This window comes from Amborella trichopoda, chromosome 6, assembly GCF_054954075.1.
Source record: "Amborella trichopoda isolate Santa Cruz 75 chromosome 6, AtrichopodaSantaCruz75HAP2 v2.0, whole genome shotgun sequence".
Lineage (NCBI taxonomy): Eukaryota > Viridiplantae > Streptophyta > Magnoliopsida > Amborellales > Amborellaceae > Amborella > Amborella trichopoda.
Genome location: NC_142341.1, coordinates 3,962,917 through 3,984,560, shown reverse-complemented (window position 1 = coordinate 3,984,560; position 21,644 = coordinate 3,962,917). Strand labels below are relative to the sequence as shown.

Below are 21,644 nucleotides of genomic sequence, written 5' to 3'. Positions count from 1 at the left end.
TGGTCCCGTGTTATGCGTTTGGCCTTGAGCGTCAAAAATAAATGACTTCTATTGATGGAACTCTGTCCAAACCAGAACCTTCTTCTCCTTCATTTCTCTTATGGAAAAGATGTAATGACATAGTATTGTCATGGCTACTCAATACCTTATAAAAAACCTTTAAGAGAGTGTTTTATACGCATCTACTGCTTTTTGAAGTTTGGTCTGATCTAAGAGACTGCTTTTCGCAGAGCAATGCTCATCGTATTTTTCAACATAATACGACTTTTCAACAAGGACAATTATTTGTTGGTAATTATTTCACCAAAATGAAACATACATGGGATAACTTATCTTCTCTTCATTCTTTTTCTCCCTTTTTCTAGCTGTGCTATAAAAATTTTAGTGGATTATGGCCAACAAAAACGTTTAAATCAATTTTTAATGGGCCTAATTAACTCTTACAAATAGGTTTTCACTAACATCCTTATCATGGAACCACCACCATATGATGCCAAAACCTATTCTCTTTTTCTTCAAGAGGAAAGGCAAAGTAAGATTCATCTTATTGCACCAAGCCCTGAGGTTGTTGCATTCGCCACAACCGAACCGCCCACTACTTCTATTGGATCCAGCAGCTCGAAGGGTGGGACCCGACCACCATTACATTGTGATTACCATCGTAAGGTCAACCACACATACCATTGTCATAAGCTCATTGGCCAACCATATCTGCCTAGTGCACCTCAGTTCACAGTCGAACAACAATGCCAATCAGTGAATCTTTTTCAAGCAGGTAGTTCCAAACATTTGGCCAATCTTACTTATAAGTTTTTTTATTGCTCTACTTTTCATTCATCTAATAATTTTTGGATAATTGATGGTGGTGCTGCAAACCATTTTATTTCATTGCCATTTTTTTACTAATCCATCCAACCTTCATCACCTACCCATCTTGTTAAATTACCCCATGGTAGCATGGCATCTATTTTACCCATTGGTATCATTGCCTTTCTGATTAGATCTCCTTACAAAATATCTTATATGATCCTTCATTCAAATTTATTATATTATCTATTAAGAATCCTGCTTGTAATCTCCATTGTTCAGTAACATTTTTTGCAACCGTATGCTTTTCAGGACTAAAGAAACATGGAAGACGATTAAAGCGGATAGAGATCATGGTGGGTTTTTTGCGACCACTATGCTTTTCAGGACTGATGAACATGGAAGACGATTAAAGCGGATCGAGATCATGGTGGACTTTATCTGTTACAAATTTCTAACAACCTAATTGCTTCCTTTACCCAACACAACCATCCATGGACATGTGGCACCAGCGTCTTGGCCACTCATCCAATGCTTGATTATAAACTCTTATTAAGGAATATTTTGATAATTTCTATTCTCTTTATTGTCATTTTCATGTATAACCAATTCTAACTATCTTTTACATTTAGTTCATATTCTACCACTGTACCTTTTCAACTTATTCATTGTGATATATGGAGAGGTTATGCTATTCCATCTATTTTTTATGCATACTATTTTTTAACCTTAGTTGATAATTTTAATCGTAGTATTTGGATATTTTTTATGCAAGAAACTAATCACCACTTGAAAGTCCTTTTTGCCTTGGCTAAAAATCAATTTAATTGTTCAATTAAGTCCCTTCACACCGACAATAGAACAAAATTCTTCTTCAATGACGTGCAATATTTTTTGCAAACTCATGTTCCATCAACATTCATGTACAACAACATGGTGTTTCCTGAATGAAAACATCACCACCTCGTTGAGGCTGCACGAGCTTTATATTTCCAAACCAATTTACCCTTTCAATTTCAGAGAGATTGCATCTTAATTTTTGCTTACTTAATCAATAGGATACCAACTCTAGGGTTTAAGAATTTTTCAGATCAAGTCTACATCCACCCAGATCTGGATTTGGATCTGAAAAGTATATATCGGATATAGATCTAGATCCAAAGCCGATCGGATCCAAAATATTTGGATCTGGATTCAAAACTATATATAAGATTCGGATCTGAATCTGGATCCAAATTAGTTCTAATTTTGTATGTTATAAAGTTAAAATATAATTATAAAAGTCAAAATCATTTTATTCATTATATATAAATTAATAAATATATAAATTATAACATATATATATATATATATATATATATATATATATGGAAAATTCTTCCCAACACTTATAGGCAAAAATGAATAGTAATTTCACCTACCTTCATCACCGTCCATCACTCGGTCACGATTTTTTATTTTTTTTACAAATCAGAATGACCTGAAATTTAGATAGTATGTACGTCTTATTAAGTCGCATCTAATAAAAGTATAAAAAATATTATCCGCAAAACAATATTGACCAAAATACCCCTAAAACCTTTTGAGGGTATTTTGGTCAATATTTTTCATGTAAAATATTTATTTTATATTTTTCGAAGATTCCCCTATTTTTTATGAATACACACTCTAAATTTCAAGTCATTCTGATTTTTTTTTATAAAAAATTAAAAATCAAATACTATCAGACAATCGTGACCGTACAATGAACTTTGGACGGTAATAGGGATAGGCGAAATCGCTATTCATTTTCACCTATAAGCGTTGCGAAGTGTTTCCTATATATATATATATATATATATATATATATATATATATATAATGTTTATTATTTTAAAAACTCAAGTCCGATCCAGATCAAATCCACCTATACTTGGATCCGTCCCAAATTACTATTTGGATCTAAGTTTTAGATGTAGATCTTAATTTCGGATCCAAATAGGATCCAAATTTCAGGTTTCGGATCTGGACTAGGTAAATTCTCAACCTTAACCAACTCCTATTCTAAATGGCAAAAGCCCTCGAGTTCTTTTCAATTCACCACCCAAATATAAGCATTTAAAGGTTTTTTGATATCTTTGTTATGACCGCAAACTCGCGCTAGAAGATGAATATTTTGTTCGCTATCCTGATGGCCAAAAGCTAATCGTTTATATGATATCTACTGTCACAAAATCTTTAACAGTCGAAGAAGATGTATTTAATGAACATATTTTCCAGATCCACCACCAAATCCCTCCAAAGCAGTTTTACCTCTACCAAATCTACCAACGCCACCACCAATAAAAAATCCTAACTCCAAAATAGCTCTTTTACCTGAGGAGCAATTAAGAATTGGTCGTATGGTAATGCGAGTCCTCTTTTTAAGTCCGGGGTTAGCAACTCCTGGACTGATACAGTATGTCCTTGCGGGATCATCATATACGAATTACTCTTCTAAAAGTTATAACTGTGAAGTTCGGATGTTTGCCCTAAAAATTCCTGTACTGAAGAGCTCCACCATAACCCCTCTCTCTCTCTCTCTCGTTTAAAATTGGCATTAATCGATTGGCGGTTTTTCCTTTAAAAGCATTGATTTCTTACGTGAAATTGCACGTGCACGTGTATAATATGGACGAAAAGTAGGGGTGGCAAAGGGTCCCGATGGATCAGACCTGGAAACAGACCCGAATGTATTTGGGTCTAGGTTTTGGACCCGGACCCGACCCATCGGATCCAAAAGTTGGATCCATACCCATACCCGTTGGGTCCCAAGTCTGATCAAGTCCATTGCCACCCTCACTATGAGCTTCCTTTTTTGTAGCCTACAATGGTGAACACTAGATAACTAATTTTTGAGGGGTGGGTGTTTAGAGAGAGGGAGATATTCGAGATCCAGATAGAGCTATATATACAAGAAATTGAGAGAGGGAGGATGGCGATCATGTTTGGCGTTTGGGTAACTAGGGGAAGAAAATGTATTGAAACGATTTTAACGTTAGGGCTTTGGATTTTAGGTAAACTAAAAATCGGGTCCAGATACCCTCTAAATCGGGTATAACAGAACCCATACCCAACCCGAGACTATCCAAGTATCTTTGTTGGACCGAAACCCTACCCATGGGTCCAAAACTTGGACCCATACCCGAACCGGTGTCGGGTATACCCGACGGGTATGGGTCAGATCGGGGTCCATTACCTCCTAACGAAAAGCAATAAAGCATCCACTATCTTAACTCATCCAATGCAACTAATTTCAGTTTTTTTTGTCTTCCGTTTTATTTCTACTTGCAATTGGGAAGAAACAAAAAGACAAAAGGCTAAGCGTTTTACAGAGCCATACAATTGAAAAATTGTCGTTTAGGCTTTTCTTTAGTGGAGATAAATTGTAATTTGGGCGAGGGTGGTTAAAAGTATGAATCTTAGGAGTTTGGAGTTTAAAATTCGACACATTTCATTGGTGAACCACAAATTGGAATCTGGATTTGACTATGCAATTGTCAAATTTTGATTCTCCAAACCGAGTCCAGTATGATTCATGAATTAAAATCAGACTAGTATTCGGCTCGAGTTTGATTTTGATTCTTCCAGTCTGACTTCAAAAATTTCTGTCGGACTGAGCTATTTTAATAAAAAGTGGAAGAAAAAAAACATATCTGTCGGGCAAATCTAGGGTTTTTCAACCCAAAATCATTGGGACAAGTATTTGCACTGAACCGAATAAGCTCGATTTCCATTTTAGGTTAGGATATGCATGCACAGTACCATATTACATACAAATACACAATGCTTAAGCTTTTTAATGTTTATTTTTTAAAGATTAGAGCCTACCTTCAAATAGCATCGAGAAATGCGGTTTCAATACTGGAAATATTTGTTATAGCCTTAAAATATATTTTCATCTTTATTTATAAAGTTTAATAAATAGTGTAGATCGACACATCTATGAAAACTTAAAAATCTTGAAAATTGACGGTCCAAAAATACATTACAAAATACACTATTTCCAAAACTTACAATCCATTTTTTTTCTCATGTCCATGCATCTTGATGTTGATATGTTCAATTTGAGGATAGTTAGGCATCAAAACAACATTTTCTAGTGAAATTTTTGGGTTAGCTCTAATTTGATTGTTTAGAGCCTCGGCTCTATATAAACTTTCTCTTTTTTAAATAGTTTAAAAATTTTACCTATTTGAATTTAATAACGAATTATAAATATCATCATCATCAGAGTCTTATCTCAACTATTTGGAGTTGGTTACGTTCCATCATTTCGCTCTATCGTTGTATTGAGCCTAGGCTCTAAACGATCAAATTAGAGCCTACCTTCAAATAGTGTCGAGAAATGTGGTTTCAATACTGGAAATCTTTTTGATAGCCTTAAGATATATTTTCATTTTTATTTATGAAGTTTAAAGCTTCAAAATAATGTAGATCGAGAGATATATGAAAACTTGAAAATCTTTAAAATTGACAGGTAAAACATGCGTTATAAAATACACTATTTTTAAAACTTGAAATCCATTTTTTTCTCATATCCATGCATCTTGATGTCGGGATGATCAATTTGAAGATATTTAGGTATCAAAATAACCTCTTCTAGTGAAATTTTTGAGGTAGGCATATGAATTTGATTGTTTAGAGCCTACCTTCGAATAGTGTAGAGAAATGTGGTTTTAATATTAGAAGTATTTTTGATAGCCTTAAAATATATATTAATATTTATTTATAAAGTTTAAAGCATAAAAAATAGTATAGATTGATAGATTATGAAAATTTGAAAATCTTGAAAATTGATAGCCCAAAAATGTGTTACAAAAGACATTATTTCCAAAACTTGAAATCTATTTTTTTCTCATGTCTATGCATATTGATGTCGAGATGATTGATTTGAAGATATTTTAGCATTAAAACAACCTCTTCTAATGAAATTTTTGATGTAGGCTCAAATTTGATTGTTTAGAACTTCGGCTCTATATAAAATTTTCCCTTTAATATATGTCATGCTTTTACTCTACTATTCTTATTTTTTTTTATATTTAAAAATCCAATATTGATTTAAGTTTTTACACTACTATTCTTTTTTTTTTATATATTTAAAAATCCAATATTGATTTAAACATCGATCAAAAAATTTGATTGAACCAAATCCCTCACCAATGATCGGATCTTAACAACACTGCCTTGCCATGCTTGCGCTGTAAGCGGTCTCACGAAATTGATGCGTTGCTTGCACGCAAATGAAAGCAAACCAAAAATATGCCAGCGATGTTCCTCTCCGCCCTACCCTTTATTTCGTTCTCTCTGCCCATCTGGATTTCCTCTATATGCTTCACTCTAAGAAACTTCACAAAACGCACACTCACTAAAGTAATCTACATTTAGCATTATGCTAAGTTTTTTCTCCATTAAGCTTTCCAAATTAAGAAGGTAATAAATGATATGTCTAAAAACCAGAAGCTTTTGTGAGAGGTCACATAAAATAATTGGACTTCTCACCAAAATTTCTATTTGTGATGCGTCCCAAAAAAAAAATCAAAGTATAAATAGCAAAAAAATTTGAAAAAACACCGAAGCCTGAAAAATATCAGTTCTAGCTACCATTATAGGACCACTTCATCCTTCTTTTTTTGAAGAAAAGGGGTTTCATGAAAACAAACAAAAAAGATCATTTGATTCCAAGTGATATGACATATTCAAATTGAAAGTCTTTATTGGTAGGGTGGCCCTGACTGGTTCTAAAAAAGAGTGAGTTACATACGGACCCTAAAAAAAATTTAAAATACAAATATTATGTTTTTAGGCAGAAGAGTGATTTAGAAGTTTTAAAATTTTAGGTAACGTATGAAATGCTTCACTTATATGTAAAATTTATAAGAAAGATCGGTCAACCATTTTTTTTTATTTTTTTTAAAATTGCCCCTTGGTCAACCTGAATTTTTTTTTTTTTTAGTCTTTTTTAGTTTTTTCGTTAGGTAGTACAGTGTCCCAAACTTGAAGGCGCTGCCCTACAAATGAAAAAACTAAAACAAACAGAAAACAAAATAACAAAAAATTGGGTGATTAAGGGGTAATTATGGAAAAAATAGAGTTGATCGGCCTTCTTTGTAATATTCACATATAAGTGGAGCATTTCGTATTTTACCTAAAATTTTAAGATCTGTGCATAAATCACTCTAGGCAGAAATTACAAAGAAAGTTGATCAACCTATTATTTTTATTTTTTTTATTTTTTTACAGTGCCTCTTGTTTGAGGATGGAAACCTCATTTTGAATTTTAGTGTTTTATTTTTTTAGTTTTTTTTAGAAAGGCAGTGAGTGCCTCTCTGTTTGAGGATGGAAACCAAATTCTGAATTTTAGTTTTTTATTTTTTTAGTTTTTTTTTTAGAAGGGCAGTGCCCCATGCTTTAAGGATCCTCCTGATTTAAAAACTTTTTTTAAAAAATTTTTAATTCTGAGGATGTCATCAGACTAAAAGGTAATTTTGAAAAAATTAATAGAAAATGGATTAATCGACCTTCTTTATGATTTTCACCTATAAATGTAACATTTCATATTTTAAAAAAAAAAAAAAAATTGGAAATCGATCACTTTCTAAAAAATTAAGACCTGGGCCACAAAATTTGTCAGCTTGCCTTGACCTTTTTTCCTTGTTTTTTCAGGTGTTCCTTTATTGTATTTGACCATCTTAACCTGATGCTGGTGGGCCTAGCCCTGGCCTAGGCTCGGACCAGACCTATGGGGACCAAGTCGGGGCTTGGACCAGGGCTGGGTACCCCACACCGGAACTGTGGCCGGCCCTACTTTATACCTGAAAATGGAGGAAGGTCCTTAACAGCTAAGAGTTGAGAGAGGAACTCTCACTTCACGCATTTTTGGCAAAAGGAAGTTGGACGGCTGACAGCACAAAGCTTCTCTTTCGCAGCCGCGAACCTTCAAAAGAGATATCCTTTCACAAAACTACGACAAAACTTAACAAGAAGACAAAATCCAGCAGAGAGTCGAAGAAGCTTGTGGAGAGAGGCTACAACATTGTAGAGAGAGAGAGAGAGAGTACATTGTGGACTTTACAAAGAGAGAGAGAGAGAGAGAGCACTGTGGGTTTTACAAGTAGAAGCAAATAATTGCAAACGGAACTTCAGTATGAAGGATTGACGTCTGTTAAAGCTTAGAACGGAGCTTTTATGCCTTTTCTCTGTTATTATGAGAGAGAGAGAGAATACTTTCGTCTTATCTCGAATCCACACATAAATTCCTCAATCATTGACACGAGAAAGCATGCAAATACAAGCAAAACCTCGATATATATTGGAATGACAGAAGCATATTATTATTTATTTATTTATTTATACACGCCGCCAAAGGAAACCCTCTTCTTTGGCCGCATCTTATGTTCCAAGGGTACCCTTTGAAAAATCCCTTCTTCTCAAAATTAGCCCTTACTTTGCATAATCCAATTCTTTCCGAGTCGGAGTCGTACTCTCTCTAGCTCTTTTTCTTCTCTACCATTCACATTTAATTTTAGAAAAAAGTATAGAATGAGACTATTTATGTTTAGTACAAAGTAATTAAAGGTTGTCACATGAATCTTGATTATTTCATCGATCAAGTTCAAACTTCAAAAGAAATTTTTTCGAATTTTATGACACATCCAAGCTATCAGATTTCGCATCGGATGGTTGTAAATAATTGTGACTACTTTTTATCGAAGTTAAATGATCTCATTGTATACAATCTCATAATTTTATTAATAAAAATAAATATAATAAAAAATGAAAAAAAAAATAAAGATGCAAGTAGAACTAAAATCCTAGGATTGAAGGATCCATAACCTCCAAATACCCAAGAAATCCCTGAACAGACCTCCAGACCCCGAACCAAACTAGCCACTACGAAAGTCAATAAAACACCATTCCATACTATGACATTGAATAAAACACTAACCTAATAAACAATCTCCTCACTCGCCAGGGTTAGAGCAATGCAAAATCTGCTCAATAGCAGCGTCTAGAAAAAGTATAAAAAAAAAACCCTAACGGCATACTTGCAGTACGCAACCAATGACCTAAAAATAGGGTTTACAAGATAGTTGAACAGGGAGGAGGGAAAAGAGGATACTGAAAGGGAATTGGGTGGAAGACCTAAAGGGAAAGAGATGGAACTGAAGAAATGGAGGTGAGGAAGTAGCGGAGATCAAAAGACACAGACCATCCACTTGAAACCCAACCCAGCTCGCACACAAACCCCTAACAAAATGTATTTGACAACGGGCTAGAATTCAAATCCCAAACAGGGATTTGAAAACCGGCAACTGGACTCACCCAAGCCTGCCTTATGGATAACTGCTAATAACAGGGTCCAAATTTTGAACCCGTAACCCATACCCTGATCCGGATAGTGTCTACCCCTGGGTCCGGGTCCGGATCCATTGCCCTCCTACTTAACAGTGCAACCCCGTATCATCTTTCTCTCACGGGAACTCTTCCTCTTTGTCATACTCGTGCATACTCCCACATAAAATTCAATGATTCTTTGAATTTCGGCAGGTCCCATCCCAGGAAACACGTGGAAGGAACCGTGTGCCGTTTTCCCGAGAAACGCCTCCGCTTTTTGCCTTCTCGTCCTCACGTGACAAGCCCCTTAGTAACGTAAATCTCTCTCTTGCTCCCTCTCTCTCTCTCTCTCTAACCGCCATTCTCTCCCTCTCTGTCGCACTCTATTCCAGATTTACCGGTGCTTTTTCTCCCCCCTCTCTCTCTTCAGGCCATGTTCTCTCTCATCCATGTAACTCTCTCTCTCCTCTCCTTCCCTATCTAACCATATCCATTTGCTGCTTCAATGTTTACTCCTCTCTCTCTAGCCCACCATATCCATTTTCTCTCTCAATGTTTACTCCTTTCTCTCTCTAACTCACCATATCCATTTTCTCTCTCAATCTTCACTCCTTTCTCTTCTCTTTCTAGCTCTCTCTCTCTCTTCTTTCACTAAATTGTCCATTTGCTCTGAATTTTTACTCTCTCCATCACCATAGCGCCCATTTTCTTTCTCAATGGTTACTCCTCTCTCTCTCTTACCGACCCATATTCCCTATCCTGTCACGCCCCATGAATGAAAATAGAACAGTACAAAACTACACAGCCACCTGCCTCGCTTTGTTTTATCTATATATTGGAAGCCCAACATTCAACTTCACCTACACCTGCACCAAATAGATTGGCAGAGGGCCACGCATAGAAATAGAACGACACAGAGGAGGAGAGCGAAAAGAGAGAGAGAGTGAGAGAGAGATTAGGGTTTCTTATTCTCAAATCTCAACCAGACGCCTTAACATACGGCAGTTGCAGACATGGCTTTTCTCAGCGTCCACCACCCTTGGGCCTTCACTTTCGGCCTCTTAGGTCTAAACCGATTACACCCAACTTCCCTTTTATCTCCTTTCTCTCCCTAAATTCTCGAGTGTTAGAGCTATGCAACCCCAGAATAAATGGTTTTTTTTTGTATCCTGTTTCTCTCTCTAAATTGTCAAGTTTAACATCTTTTTACGTGGCTCACAGTCCACTTATCTTTAACCTGTTTCTCTTTCTAAATTTTCAAGTTTTAGAGCTACGTACCCCGAAGAAATGGGTATATTGTAGGTTTTAGTGCAATTTTCCCAAATTCTCAGATCACCAAAGATGATATTCAATGAAATATATCTGAATTTTCAAGGTTTACTTAAATTGTGCTAATTGTTTGTGTGTCATTTTTCAGGCAACATAATCTCATTCATGGTGTATCTCTCCCCACTGTAAGCTCTCTTCTTTGTCCTACCATTATTAAGAAGAGACATTTGGAGGGAAAAAGACTAATTTTTCTCTCTCTCTCTCTCTCTCCCCCCAGTCCAACTTTCCACAGGGTTTATAAGAAAAAATCAACAGAAGGGTTTCAATCAGTTCCATACGTTGTTGCCTTGTTTAGTGCCATGCTGTGGATTTACTATGCACTCCTTAAAACAGATGGATACTTGCTAATCACCATTAATACATTGGGGTGCATAATTGAGTCCATATATATAACCATGTACATCATATATGCACCAAAGAAAGCTAAGGTACCATCAAATTACATTTTCCTTTTTTTTTTTGGTAAATTGTACTATTTTATATTTCATTTCCATTTGGGATTAGTTCCTTGAAGACAGGCTCTGATTTATTTTTATTTTTTTTTCCAGATTGCTACGGCCAAGCTAGTTGTGTTGCTGAATCTTGGGGTATTTTGCATGATTCTGTTACTAACTCTTTTCTTTGTACAAGGCCCGAAACGCGTTCGGGTGTTGGGTTGGGTCTGTGTGACCTTCTCAGTATGCGTTTTTGCGGCTCCTCTAAGCATCATGGTAAGAATAAATCATAGAATCACTATGTGAGAAAGTATATTGGTATATATATGAAGGGAAAAGTTTATATAAGGTTGCAACCTTAAAATGTAGAATCACAGATGCACCCTAAAAATCTATCGGAAATGTTATTTAATGTTGAAAAAACCCTCTAATCGATCATCTCGACATTGAGATGTATGAATATTAAAAAAAAAAAAAATTGTGTCCCGGAAATAGTGCATCTTGCAACACATTATCTAGACCGTCTATTTTTAAGATTTTCATATATTTATAGATCTACTTGATTTTAACTATTTTTGGAATTTAAAATTTTTTAATTAGGTATGAAAATAGATTTTAAGATAAGAACTTTTTATAACAAAATTACATGTTATGATAATAATTTAAGGTGCGTCTTAATTGGATTGTTTAAGGTTGCAACCTTATAGAAACCGCACCCATATATGAAATATAGATAATAATTCATATATTACTGTTAAAAAAAAAGAAGAGAAATCTATCAATATACATCTAACTCATCTTGTAATTAACATTTTTATCATTTTCAAATGTTCCAATCCAAGATCATATATATTTTAGTGGGCCTTTTAAAATTAAGATTAAATCAAAACAAATGTGGTAAAATGTCAATAGTTCATCTATAATTGATAAATTTCCCTTAAAAATGCATATAATACATACAATATGGTTAAATACATACTTATAGTATATATGTAGATATGTGTCTAAAGTAATTATCTATTTGATCAGTATGTTTTGATATCAAAAAAAAGAAAAAGAAAAGACAGTATGTTTCCAACCAAACAGCTCTTTCCTCTTTCTAGTGTGGGGAGAGGTGCATAGGAGGGTATGTTCAAGGCATGAAGTAAACACACACACTCTCTCTCTCTTTCTCTCTCCAGGTGTATCGCACCATTGCACGAGTATTTTACTAAGTCACATAACTTTGGAGGAGTAATGGAGCATGAAATACTGAAAAAAGGTCCCAAACCTTGGGTACTTTGGTGTGCCTAACCTATTTATAACGACTTGATGTAAGCTTTGAATCGTTTATCTTTCAACACCTAATGTGTGTGACATGAGTTGGTAGAGAGAGAGATAGAGAGAGAGAGAGAGAGAGAGGTTGAATTTGACATTTCTCTCTCTTCATTGACGAATTCGCACTTCCATAATTCGCAAAGCCCACCATTGATTTTTGATGATGTGCAGAGGCTGGTGATACAAACAAAAAGCGTGGAATTCATGCCTTTCTCACTTTCCTTCTCCCTCACTTTGAGCGCCGTCATGTGGTTCTCTTATGGCCTACTAACCAAGGACTTCTACATTGCAGTAAGTTTCCTCTTCAAATCAATCATTTCAACATGTGTGAAACAACATAGAAGTGCGTAATAAAACTATTTATTTTTGTTACAAGAATCCTCAAATTTTAAATCAGGCAGTTGGGGTATATGCTAGTGACTACATTGAGAGTCAAGTTAAAAATACTTTTATTCAAACTTTGTAAATGAAAATTGACGTACCCCTAGCTGCCTGGACTTACACATACTTAAAGGCGATTGTGATTTTTTTATACAAAAAAAATAATGGTATTTATAAAAGTTAGTTTAAGTGGAAAGCTAAAAAAAGACAAGAGGCAAGTAAAAAATAACATAGTTAGAAGTAGTGGGAAAGATATGAGAACTTAGAATGGCTCTTACTAGAGCATAATGGCAGACGCCGACTCTAATTAATCGAAAAAATTCTATAATGATGATGATGATATAAGTTGGCAACCTTATTTCTTTTAGTAAGATTGTAATGCTCTACACTGGTCATTTTAATTGGACAGTAAAAATTTGACATATCTTTTAAGACATTATCAAGAAGTATCAAGTCTTTTAAGATAGGAAAATTATTTGATAGGGCTGCAACCCTATCAAAATAAGTGAAGCATCACCACCTAACTCATCAAAAATTACAACTCAAGCAGTGTAAAACCTTTATATCGATCATCTTGGCTTGAACATTGTGGTTGTAAAAAAAATAGGACTTGAAGCTCTAAAAATAGTGTATATTATAGCAAATTATCTAGACTGTCCATTTCACCCTAAAAATAAGTGTTCAAAGATCCGCAAGATCTATACATTTTTATTTTAGTTTCAAATTTTATTGTTGGTGTTGGAAATTGATTTTAGAGCCACTATGGAGATTTTTTCCGTTACCGAAAGTGCTTTCTATAAGAGGATTTGAGGTGAGTTTTTTGTTTCTTTTTTTTTTTTCGCCAGCCGAGGTCTTATAGAAACTTCATCCTTTAAGATAATATCAAATTTTTACTGTCCAAATAAAATGTAAGGTATAGATTAGTGTAATGTTAATTCTGCAAGTAAAGTTGCAACCTTATATAATCTCTTCTTAAGGATAAATGATTATGTAGTATACAATTATATATATAGCTTCATCAAATATAAAATTTCAAAGTAAACATTTCTATTAATAAAAGGGTGCGGTTTGTATAGAGCCTAGGCTCTAAACAATCAATTTAGAGCATATCTTCAAATAGTGTCGAGAAATGTGGTTTCAATACTGAAAATATTTGTGATAGTCTTAAATATATTTTCACCTTTACTTATAGAGCTTAAAGCTTCAAAAATAGTGTAGATCGATAGATCTTGTGAAAACTTGAAAATCTTGAAAATTGATGATCCAAAAATACATTACAAAATGCACTATTTCTAAACTTGAAATCCATTTTTTTCTCATGTCCATGCATCTTGATGTCGAGATGATCAATTTGAAGATATTTGGAGGTCAAAACAGCCTCTTCTAGTGAAAATTTTGACGTAGACATCAAGATGATCAATTTGAGGATATTTGGGCTTCAAAACAGCCTCTTCTAGTGAAATTTTTGAGGTAGGCTCAAATTTGATTGCTTAGAGCTTCGGCTCTATAAAAAATTTTCCCTTAATAAAATTAAATCATGTTTCTAATAAAATCATTTAATTATTAAATTTTGACACAGATCTCTAGAAAAGCTATCACATGACTGTGGGACTTGGGTGAATGGGTTCATTGATAACTTTTCTAGATATCTATGTCAAAATTTAATGGTAATCATTTAGGGTCCTACTCACATAAGTGTGGGAGATCTTATAGTATCATTACTCTTATTAAATTTTGAGTAATGATATATGAGACCTTCCCACAAGAGCCCAAAGGATCACTGTTAAATTTGGCACAGATCTCTAGAAAAGTTACCACATGGGTATGAGACTTGATTTTTTTTTTAGAGATCTGTGTCAAATTTAAATGTGATCCTTTGAAATCCTACACATATGGGTGTATGAAGGTCTCATAGGATCATTACCCTTAAATTTTATGCACTTATTGAAAAAACTATTTCACGAAAATTTTAGCGATGTATACAATACAATAAACAAGCCAAGCATCCGCCATCCAGTCTAAAAATGACTGTGAGATGGATCTTAATTTTCATACTTATCCATCAATGCTACACCATGGATCACCTCCATTGTCCATCTTGAGAATGGACGGTAGATGACTCCCTGTGTATTGTGTTGTGTACATCATGTGTGCCATTTATTTTTCTTTTTCATTTTTATGCAACATGTGATTCTTTTCTTCTCTCTTTTTTCTCCTTCTTTTTCCTTTTCTTTTCTTCTTATTCTTCTTCTTCTTCTTCTTCTTCTTCTTCTTTTTCTTTTTTTTTTTTTTTTTTTTTGGTCCTGGATGAAGTTCGTATTTTGTGTTTCTAACCCATCGTTTTCTTGCCCATCCTTTCAGTTGCCAAATGTGCTTGGCTTCATATTTGGAATAATACAAATGGTGCTCTATATCATATACAAGGGTACCAAGAAGGCTTTTATTGATAAAAAATTACCTGAACAAGTGGTGAATATTGTCAAGATAAGCACTTTGGGGAGCTCAGACGTTTTTCCGATAAATGGGCAGGCAGTTTCCGGCGAGTGTGTCACGGATTCCGTCGAAAAGTCACTTGAACAAGTGGTGATCGTGGCTCACACAGTCACTGAAAATGTGCAAGATCTTTGAAATTAAAGTTTTCATCTTACTAGGAGACGAGGAAACCTCTCCGACTTATGGCCTTCTATCTGAGTTTGAGTTCACTCATTGGAGAGAGAGAGCATTTGCATATATGTGGGCTTCTTTTTTTTCTTTTTTCTTTAGGCTATTTCTCTCTCTACATGTACTGAATGTGTGGTTAGTAAGAGGGCACCATCCCCGAATGCAGGCCCACCTTATCAATTTTTGGTGTTAATAAAGAAGTAAATAAATAAGGCCCCGTGAATATTCCAAGAGATTTTATTTTTCTTTGTGGTGTCCTCTTCATTGTTTTTTTATGTATTATGTGGAATCTTTTTCCGATATGTTTATATTTTGGAAATAGGGTTTATAAATTATTCATTTTTTAAGCCATTACTCAACGGTTGCGGTTTGTAAAGAGCTGAGGCTCTAAACAATCAAAGTAAAGCCCACCTTCAAATAGTGTCGAAAAATATGATTTCAATACTAGAAATCTTTACAATAGCCTTAAAATATACTTTCATCTCTAATTATAAAATTTAAAACTTCAAAAGTAGTGTATATCGAGCAAAGCTATGAAAATCTTGAAATTTGACAGTGCAAAATGCATTACAACATGCATTGTTTCCAAAACATGAAATCCATTTTATTCTCATGTCCATGCATCTTGATGTTGAAATGATCAATTTGATGATACTTGAGCATCTAAACAACCTCTTCTAGTGAAATTTTTGAGCTGCACCCTAATTTTATTGTTTAGAGCATCGCATTTATATAAACTTTTCCCTTACCCTATCTAGCTTTGTTTTCCGCTTCTCTAGCCATTGTAGGATTACAACTCAATACGTCCTCACCAACTATGTCCTAAGTCCACTCCTAAACGATTCCAAATTGATAATAGTAATAACAATAATTTATGTCTTAATGTTCTAATGCTACGTCTAAATGTCCCTTCAATTGTCTCTTTTTTGTAATCTCTCTCTCTTTTGTTGGCATTTGACATGTGCATGACATGTGCATTTTGTTTTTGGGTAAATCAATGGAGATTGCGGGCCCTATTAGTTTTATTAATCTTGACCACTGTATGTAAAAATGGGTGGCTGCATTTATTTTATTGACCAAACTAAAAGTTTAAAAGAATTTTTTTCGAACTTTGTGATATACTCAAGCTATCAGATTTCACATCGGGTGGTTATAAATAATTGTGACTTCTTTGTACCAAAAGTAAATGATCTTATACACAATCCCCAATAAATATTATATAACCAGTTCTTAATTGGCAAAAAAAAACTAACAACATCAATTATAATAAAGGCATTACAAAATCAAGGGGAAAATGCATTGCATCATTGTTTCATTCATAGAAGCTGCTTTGGCCAAAGAATACGCAGCCATATTATCCTTACCTATAAGCGTGTTGGACCATCCATTGCTTATCAATAAAAGATGCAAGCTTAGATATATATTAACCAAAACTAAGTACAATCTCCAAAGAGGCCTGCAATGACGACTCATCGAATCAAGAAACTTGCAGTCAGTTTCAATAACATGTGCATATTCAACATGTAACAAATGGGTTCAAAGTTCAAACCAAATGCACAACTAGGATTTTGAAAAACGGGGTTATTTGTATTTGTCAAAAAGGAGGGGGCGTTTTGTTGTTAGAACCTTAGTAAATTGGGGAATAACAACGTATTGATAAATCGAAATATCAATAGAAAATCGCTTTTGGTTAAAAAAACATGGAGGTAAAAATTTGGGGCAAAAATGTGGATTGCCAAAAATTAGGTAAGTTAAATAATCGTGAATATTTCAGAGTTCGCTAAAAAAAAAGGAAAATTAGAAAAAATACCCTAAAATGGGCTATCTATGCAACTTACCCCCACACCAATCTTTTCTCACTTTTTTCCCCAAAACAACTTTTCCTCGTAAAAACCCGCCCAAGGTAAAAAGTTGTTATTGTTTTTGACAGAAATGTCATTTCTGTACAAACCAAATCAATTTGCAGGTCCCAAGTAGCGTAGTGCCGGAGTACAGTATACTATTGTCGAAACGGAATGTCAAGAACACAATGCCAGAGCGAGTCTTTACACTGCTGGAGCATGGCAGCTCCAAAGGCCGTACTGCCGGAGGACATCATTTTACTGCCGGAGTGCATTGAGTTCATTGTCGGAGCGTGATATTCCATTGTTGGAGCGTTGTGGCTCCAGAACCTGCATTGCCAAAGCGGACTACTGGAGTGCATGCTTGTACTGTCAGATCGCGTTCTCATAATGCTGGAGCACTGTGGCTTAGAGCCTGCATTGCCAGACGGGAATGTTAAGATTGCCGGAGCGCTTGTTTATATTACCGGAGTGAGGTCCTCAACTGCCAGAGCGCATGTGAAACTGGTGTGGGTAAATAAAAAGTGGAAAATGTGAAACTGGTGTGGGTAAATAAAAAGTGGGAAATGTGAAACTGGTGTGGGTAAATAAAAAGTGAGAAATAGGAGAGAGAAGGCCGTGTGAAAACAAACAAGGGTAGTTTACTCTGTTTGGGGAAAAAAAGTGAGAGAAAAAATTGAGGTGGGGTAAGTTGTCTATTTTAAGGTATTTTTTGTAATTTTTCATAAAAAAAAAGAATGAAAAAATCAGCTAGAATTATCATTTACAGTTATTGCAATGATACAATAAAGTCAATGAAAAATAATTCTATGTCCTTAATTGATATTGTTAAGAGTCCTACTTGGCAATTTTTTTGTTTAAATTGTTTTAACATATCAGCAATATTTCCTCTGGTGTCCTGATGTAAAATATACAATAATTTTTTATATTCAGAAAAAAAAAAAAAGGTGAAATTCATCAAACTTCTATATTGAGAGAATGTAACAAATGACTTGCACTGAATTATATGGGTAAGAAAACTCAAAGCCGAACCTCACCCTTAATTTCTAGCTGTCGAATTCTTTAGTTTTTAAGTTAACTTAACATCTCTCTCTCTCTTCAATTGTACTCTTAATTTACAGAAAAAGAAGATTTTTCTGGGTTATTAAGATTTTTCTGGGTTATTCTTTCTTTAACTCTATCAATAATTTGAGATATACACTTGATTTCGGAGAACTTTTTTTTTTTGGGAATATGTTGGTAGTGTGTTATTGTTGGTACACTTTTCTACCGGAAATATATTGATGAAAAATTTTTATGGAATTTTTGCCGTATCAAGATTATTAATTTAGTCCAACTATTAATGAGCTTGTCTCCAAAAAAAAAAAAAAAATCAATCAATGATATCAAATTAAAAAAGTGATGAGATCTAAACTTACAGGGAAGAAGTCTGTCACCCCCCAAGAATTTACAGTACTGTTATTCCTGAGATGTGACAAACAAAACATATATACATCTAATGATAGGACAAATTTACAGTGGCGAGGTCTTACAAAGTAAATAAAGAAAGCTAGTACAACAACAGTATCTTCCAAGGTTGATCTTGACTATCACTCAAAATGAATCCGCAGTTATCCTGAAAAAAATGTTTACCATAGTTTGATGAGTTTGGCTACTCAGTAAGTGATCATCATAATCCTAAAAATAATCATGATTGAAAGATATCAATATTTTCCAAAATGAGATCTATTAACAGAAATGCATCAACAGTTTTACTTTCAATAAATGCATAATTAAGTATAATCCGAGTAATTGAAATGCTTATAATACTTTTAACGGCAGTACATAATTCAAAGGATTTCACAAAATACCCTACTGGCATCCCAAGTAGGTCACCTATATACCCCATCAGCGTCCTGATGGGTCCACTTAATCCCTATCGGCATCCCAGATAGGTCCACTTAATCCCTGCAGGTCCACTTATACCTCACCGGGGTACCGGATGAGTCCACTTAAACCCTACCGGCGTCCCAGATAGGTCCACTTATACCTGACCGGCGAACCGGATGAGTCCACTTGCATACTTAAATTATTTTTAAATCTTTTTAAACATTCGAAAGCAGCAATATCATGTACTTAACATATCACTGAAACCATTAATATGAATTTCACTTAAACCATTAATAACAATCACTCTCTATAACATTTCAAAAATAACCAATCAAATATTTTGGGCTCAATTTTCTAAAGGTAACAGTTTGTAAAGGCATTCTAGCATAATTGCCAATTTAATATGTATAGAAAAACTCTTATAAAAATTCAAGAATACGGAATTATCACAATTTATAGAATATCAATTCACAAATAACCATTTTACAACAATACTATAATCAATTGCAAAAATGTCAATTTTTAAATAATACGGCAGTCATTTGCACATGAATTTTACAATGTCTAAATATTCAAAACAGTAGAAAGAAATATCACAATTTTACTAAAAGCATAATTATCACATTTATTTCTAACAATGACAAGAAAAATAAATAAATTTATTTTTCTAATTTACAGCATTCAAAATTTCTAACATAGATAAAATATCACAATTTTTATTAAAAAGATTATTTTTCAAGATAATGAGGTCACGTGCGCATAAAATTTATCGCGCCTAAAATTCATGATAATAAGCAGAAATAATTATTTCATTTTATTTTTAAAAAGAATGGATTATTTTTCGAGACAATGAGGTCACTTACACACAAAACTGATAAAATAAAGATCCTAGACGGAAATATCACTATTTATTAAAAATAGACTATTTTTCAGAAAGACGGTGTCACTTACACACAAAACTTGTAAAATAAAGATCCTGGACGAAAATATCACTATTTATTAAAAATAGACTATTTTTCAAAAAGACGATGTCACTTACCACAATTATTTGAGAGGGAGCTTCCGATAAAAAAAATTCGGTTCGAGAGAGAAGTTCACTGTGTTTCGACCAAAGAGAGATCTCAAAATTTTGTTTTAGGGTGGGAGTGCTCACATCCCTTATTTAAATTCTTATAACGTATTATTATATTATTTTCTTACGCTCTACCTCATACCTGAGGTGTCGCGTTAAAAGCAGACTTTTATCGTACGAAAACCACGTCCGCTAAAGGACGCTGCCAGCTGCAAGCAGCAGGAGGCAAAAGCGGGCAAAGGAAAAAGTAAAGGCAAAGCAAAAGTTAATCCAAAGCAAAAGTTTTTGAAAACAGTGATGGTCCCCAAGGACCATCATACTCAAACAGAACATCACCTATTTATAAGCATATTTTCTCCTTCTTTTTTTTTTTTTTTTTTTTTTTTTTTTTTTTTTTTTTTTTGAAATTTTAGGATTGTTACATTCTTCCCTCCTTAAAGAAATTTAGTCCTCTAAATTTGTGTACCTGATTACTGAAAAAGATAGGGGTATTTTTCTCTGATTTCGTTTTCTCGTTCCCAAGTCGACTCTTCTCTTGAATGGTACTGCCATAATACACGGACTAAAGGAATCTCCTTGTTACGCAACACTTGCACCCTTCTATCCAGTATCAAAATTGGCTGCTCAATGAAGGATAGGTCATTCCTGATCGGTAAAGGTTCATATTTTAAGATATGGGACGGGTCGGGCTGATATTTTCGTAGTGAAGATACATGAAAGACATTATGGACATTTGCCAATTCGGGTGGTAAGGCAAGTCTATAAGCGACACCTCCGATTCTTTCCAGGATTTCAAATGGTCCGATGTAACGTGGGCTCAACTTTCCTTTCTTGCCGAATCTCATAATGCCCTTTATTGGTAAGATTTTTAGGAAAACTCGATCACCTTCCTCAAATTCAAGATCTCTCCTTCGGTTATCGGCATAACTCTTTTGCCGACACTGAGCTGTCTTGAGCCTTTCACGAATTAATGCTATTTTATCTGTGGTTATTTGGACAATTTCTGGCCCCAAAAGCTTTCTTTCACCAACCTCGTCCCAACATATGGGTGACCTGCATTTTCTTCCATAGAGGGCTTCATATGGTGCCATTTGAATACTGGCTTGGAAGCTATTATTATAAGCAAACTCAATCAGGGGTAAATGGTCATCCCAGCTTCCTGTAAGGTCAATAACACAGGCCCTCAGCATATCTTCCAAGGTTTGGATGGTCCTCTCCGATTGTCCATCAGTTTGGGGGTGAAAGGCAGTACTAAAGGCGAGTCTCGTCCCCAAGGCTGACTGTAGTCTAGCCCAAAATTTAAAATTAAACCGAGTATCCCTGTCCGATACAATACTGACAGGAACTCCATGCAACCGCACTATTTCCTTAATGTACAGCTGAGCCAGTCGATCCAAAGTGTACGTCGTGCGAATCGGTAGAAAGTGGGCAGCTTTGGTTAACCGGTCCACAATGACCCAAATGCTATCATGTCCTGAATTTGTTATAGGCAAGCCAGAGACAAAATTCATAGAGATGTGCTCCCATTTCCATTCTGGCACCGGTAAAGGCTGCAACAACCCAGCGGGCCTTTGATGT

At 34.7% G+C, this 21,644-nt stretch overlaps 1 protein-coding gene and 2 long non-coding RNA genes across 4 annotated transcripts; 2 read left to right on the top strand and 1 right to left on the bottom strand.

The window, feature by feature from the left end:
* Positions 1-618: 618 nt before the first annotated feature.
* LOC148781494 (uncharacterized) lies at positions 619-1,469 on the top strand. Its single transcript, XR_016058555.1, has 2 exons — positions 619-775; positions 1,120-1,469. It is a non-coding gene; the product is annotated as an uncharacterized LOC148781494 (long non-coding RNA).
* Positions 1,470-9,000: 7,531 nt separating this feature from the next.
* On the top strand, positions 9,001-15,517 carry LOC18434448 (bidirectional sugar transporter SWEET14). Of its 2 annotated transcripts, none has more exons than XM_006844518.3 (6): positions 9,001-10,227; positions 10,580-10,616; positions 10,709-10,919; positions 11,040-11,201; positions 12,414-12,533; positions 14,985-15,517. In XM_006844518.3, exons 1-6 carry the CDS (start codon positions 10,176-10,178, stop codon positions 15,249-15,251), a joined length of 849 nt encoding a protein of 282 aa, XP_006844581.1. In that variant the 5' UTR covers positions 9,001-10,175; the 3' UTR covers positions 15,252-15,517. The 2 variants fall into 2 exon arrangements, 1 of the variants encoding a protein (XP_006844581.1); XR_016058342.1 differs by having other exon boundaries at positions 9,003-10,227; positions 12,414-14,093.
* LOC148781493 (uncharacterized) lies at positions 12,131-15,326 on the bottom strand. The gene is made up of 2 exons (XR_016058343.1): positions 15,082-15,326; positions 12,131-12,523 (listed from the first exon to the last, which is right to left on the bottom strand). It is a non-coding gene; the product is annotated as an uncharacterized LOC148781493 (long non-coding RNA).
* Positions 15,518-21,644: the final 6,127 nt, after the last annotated feature.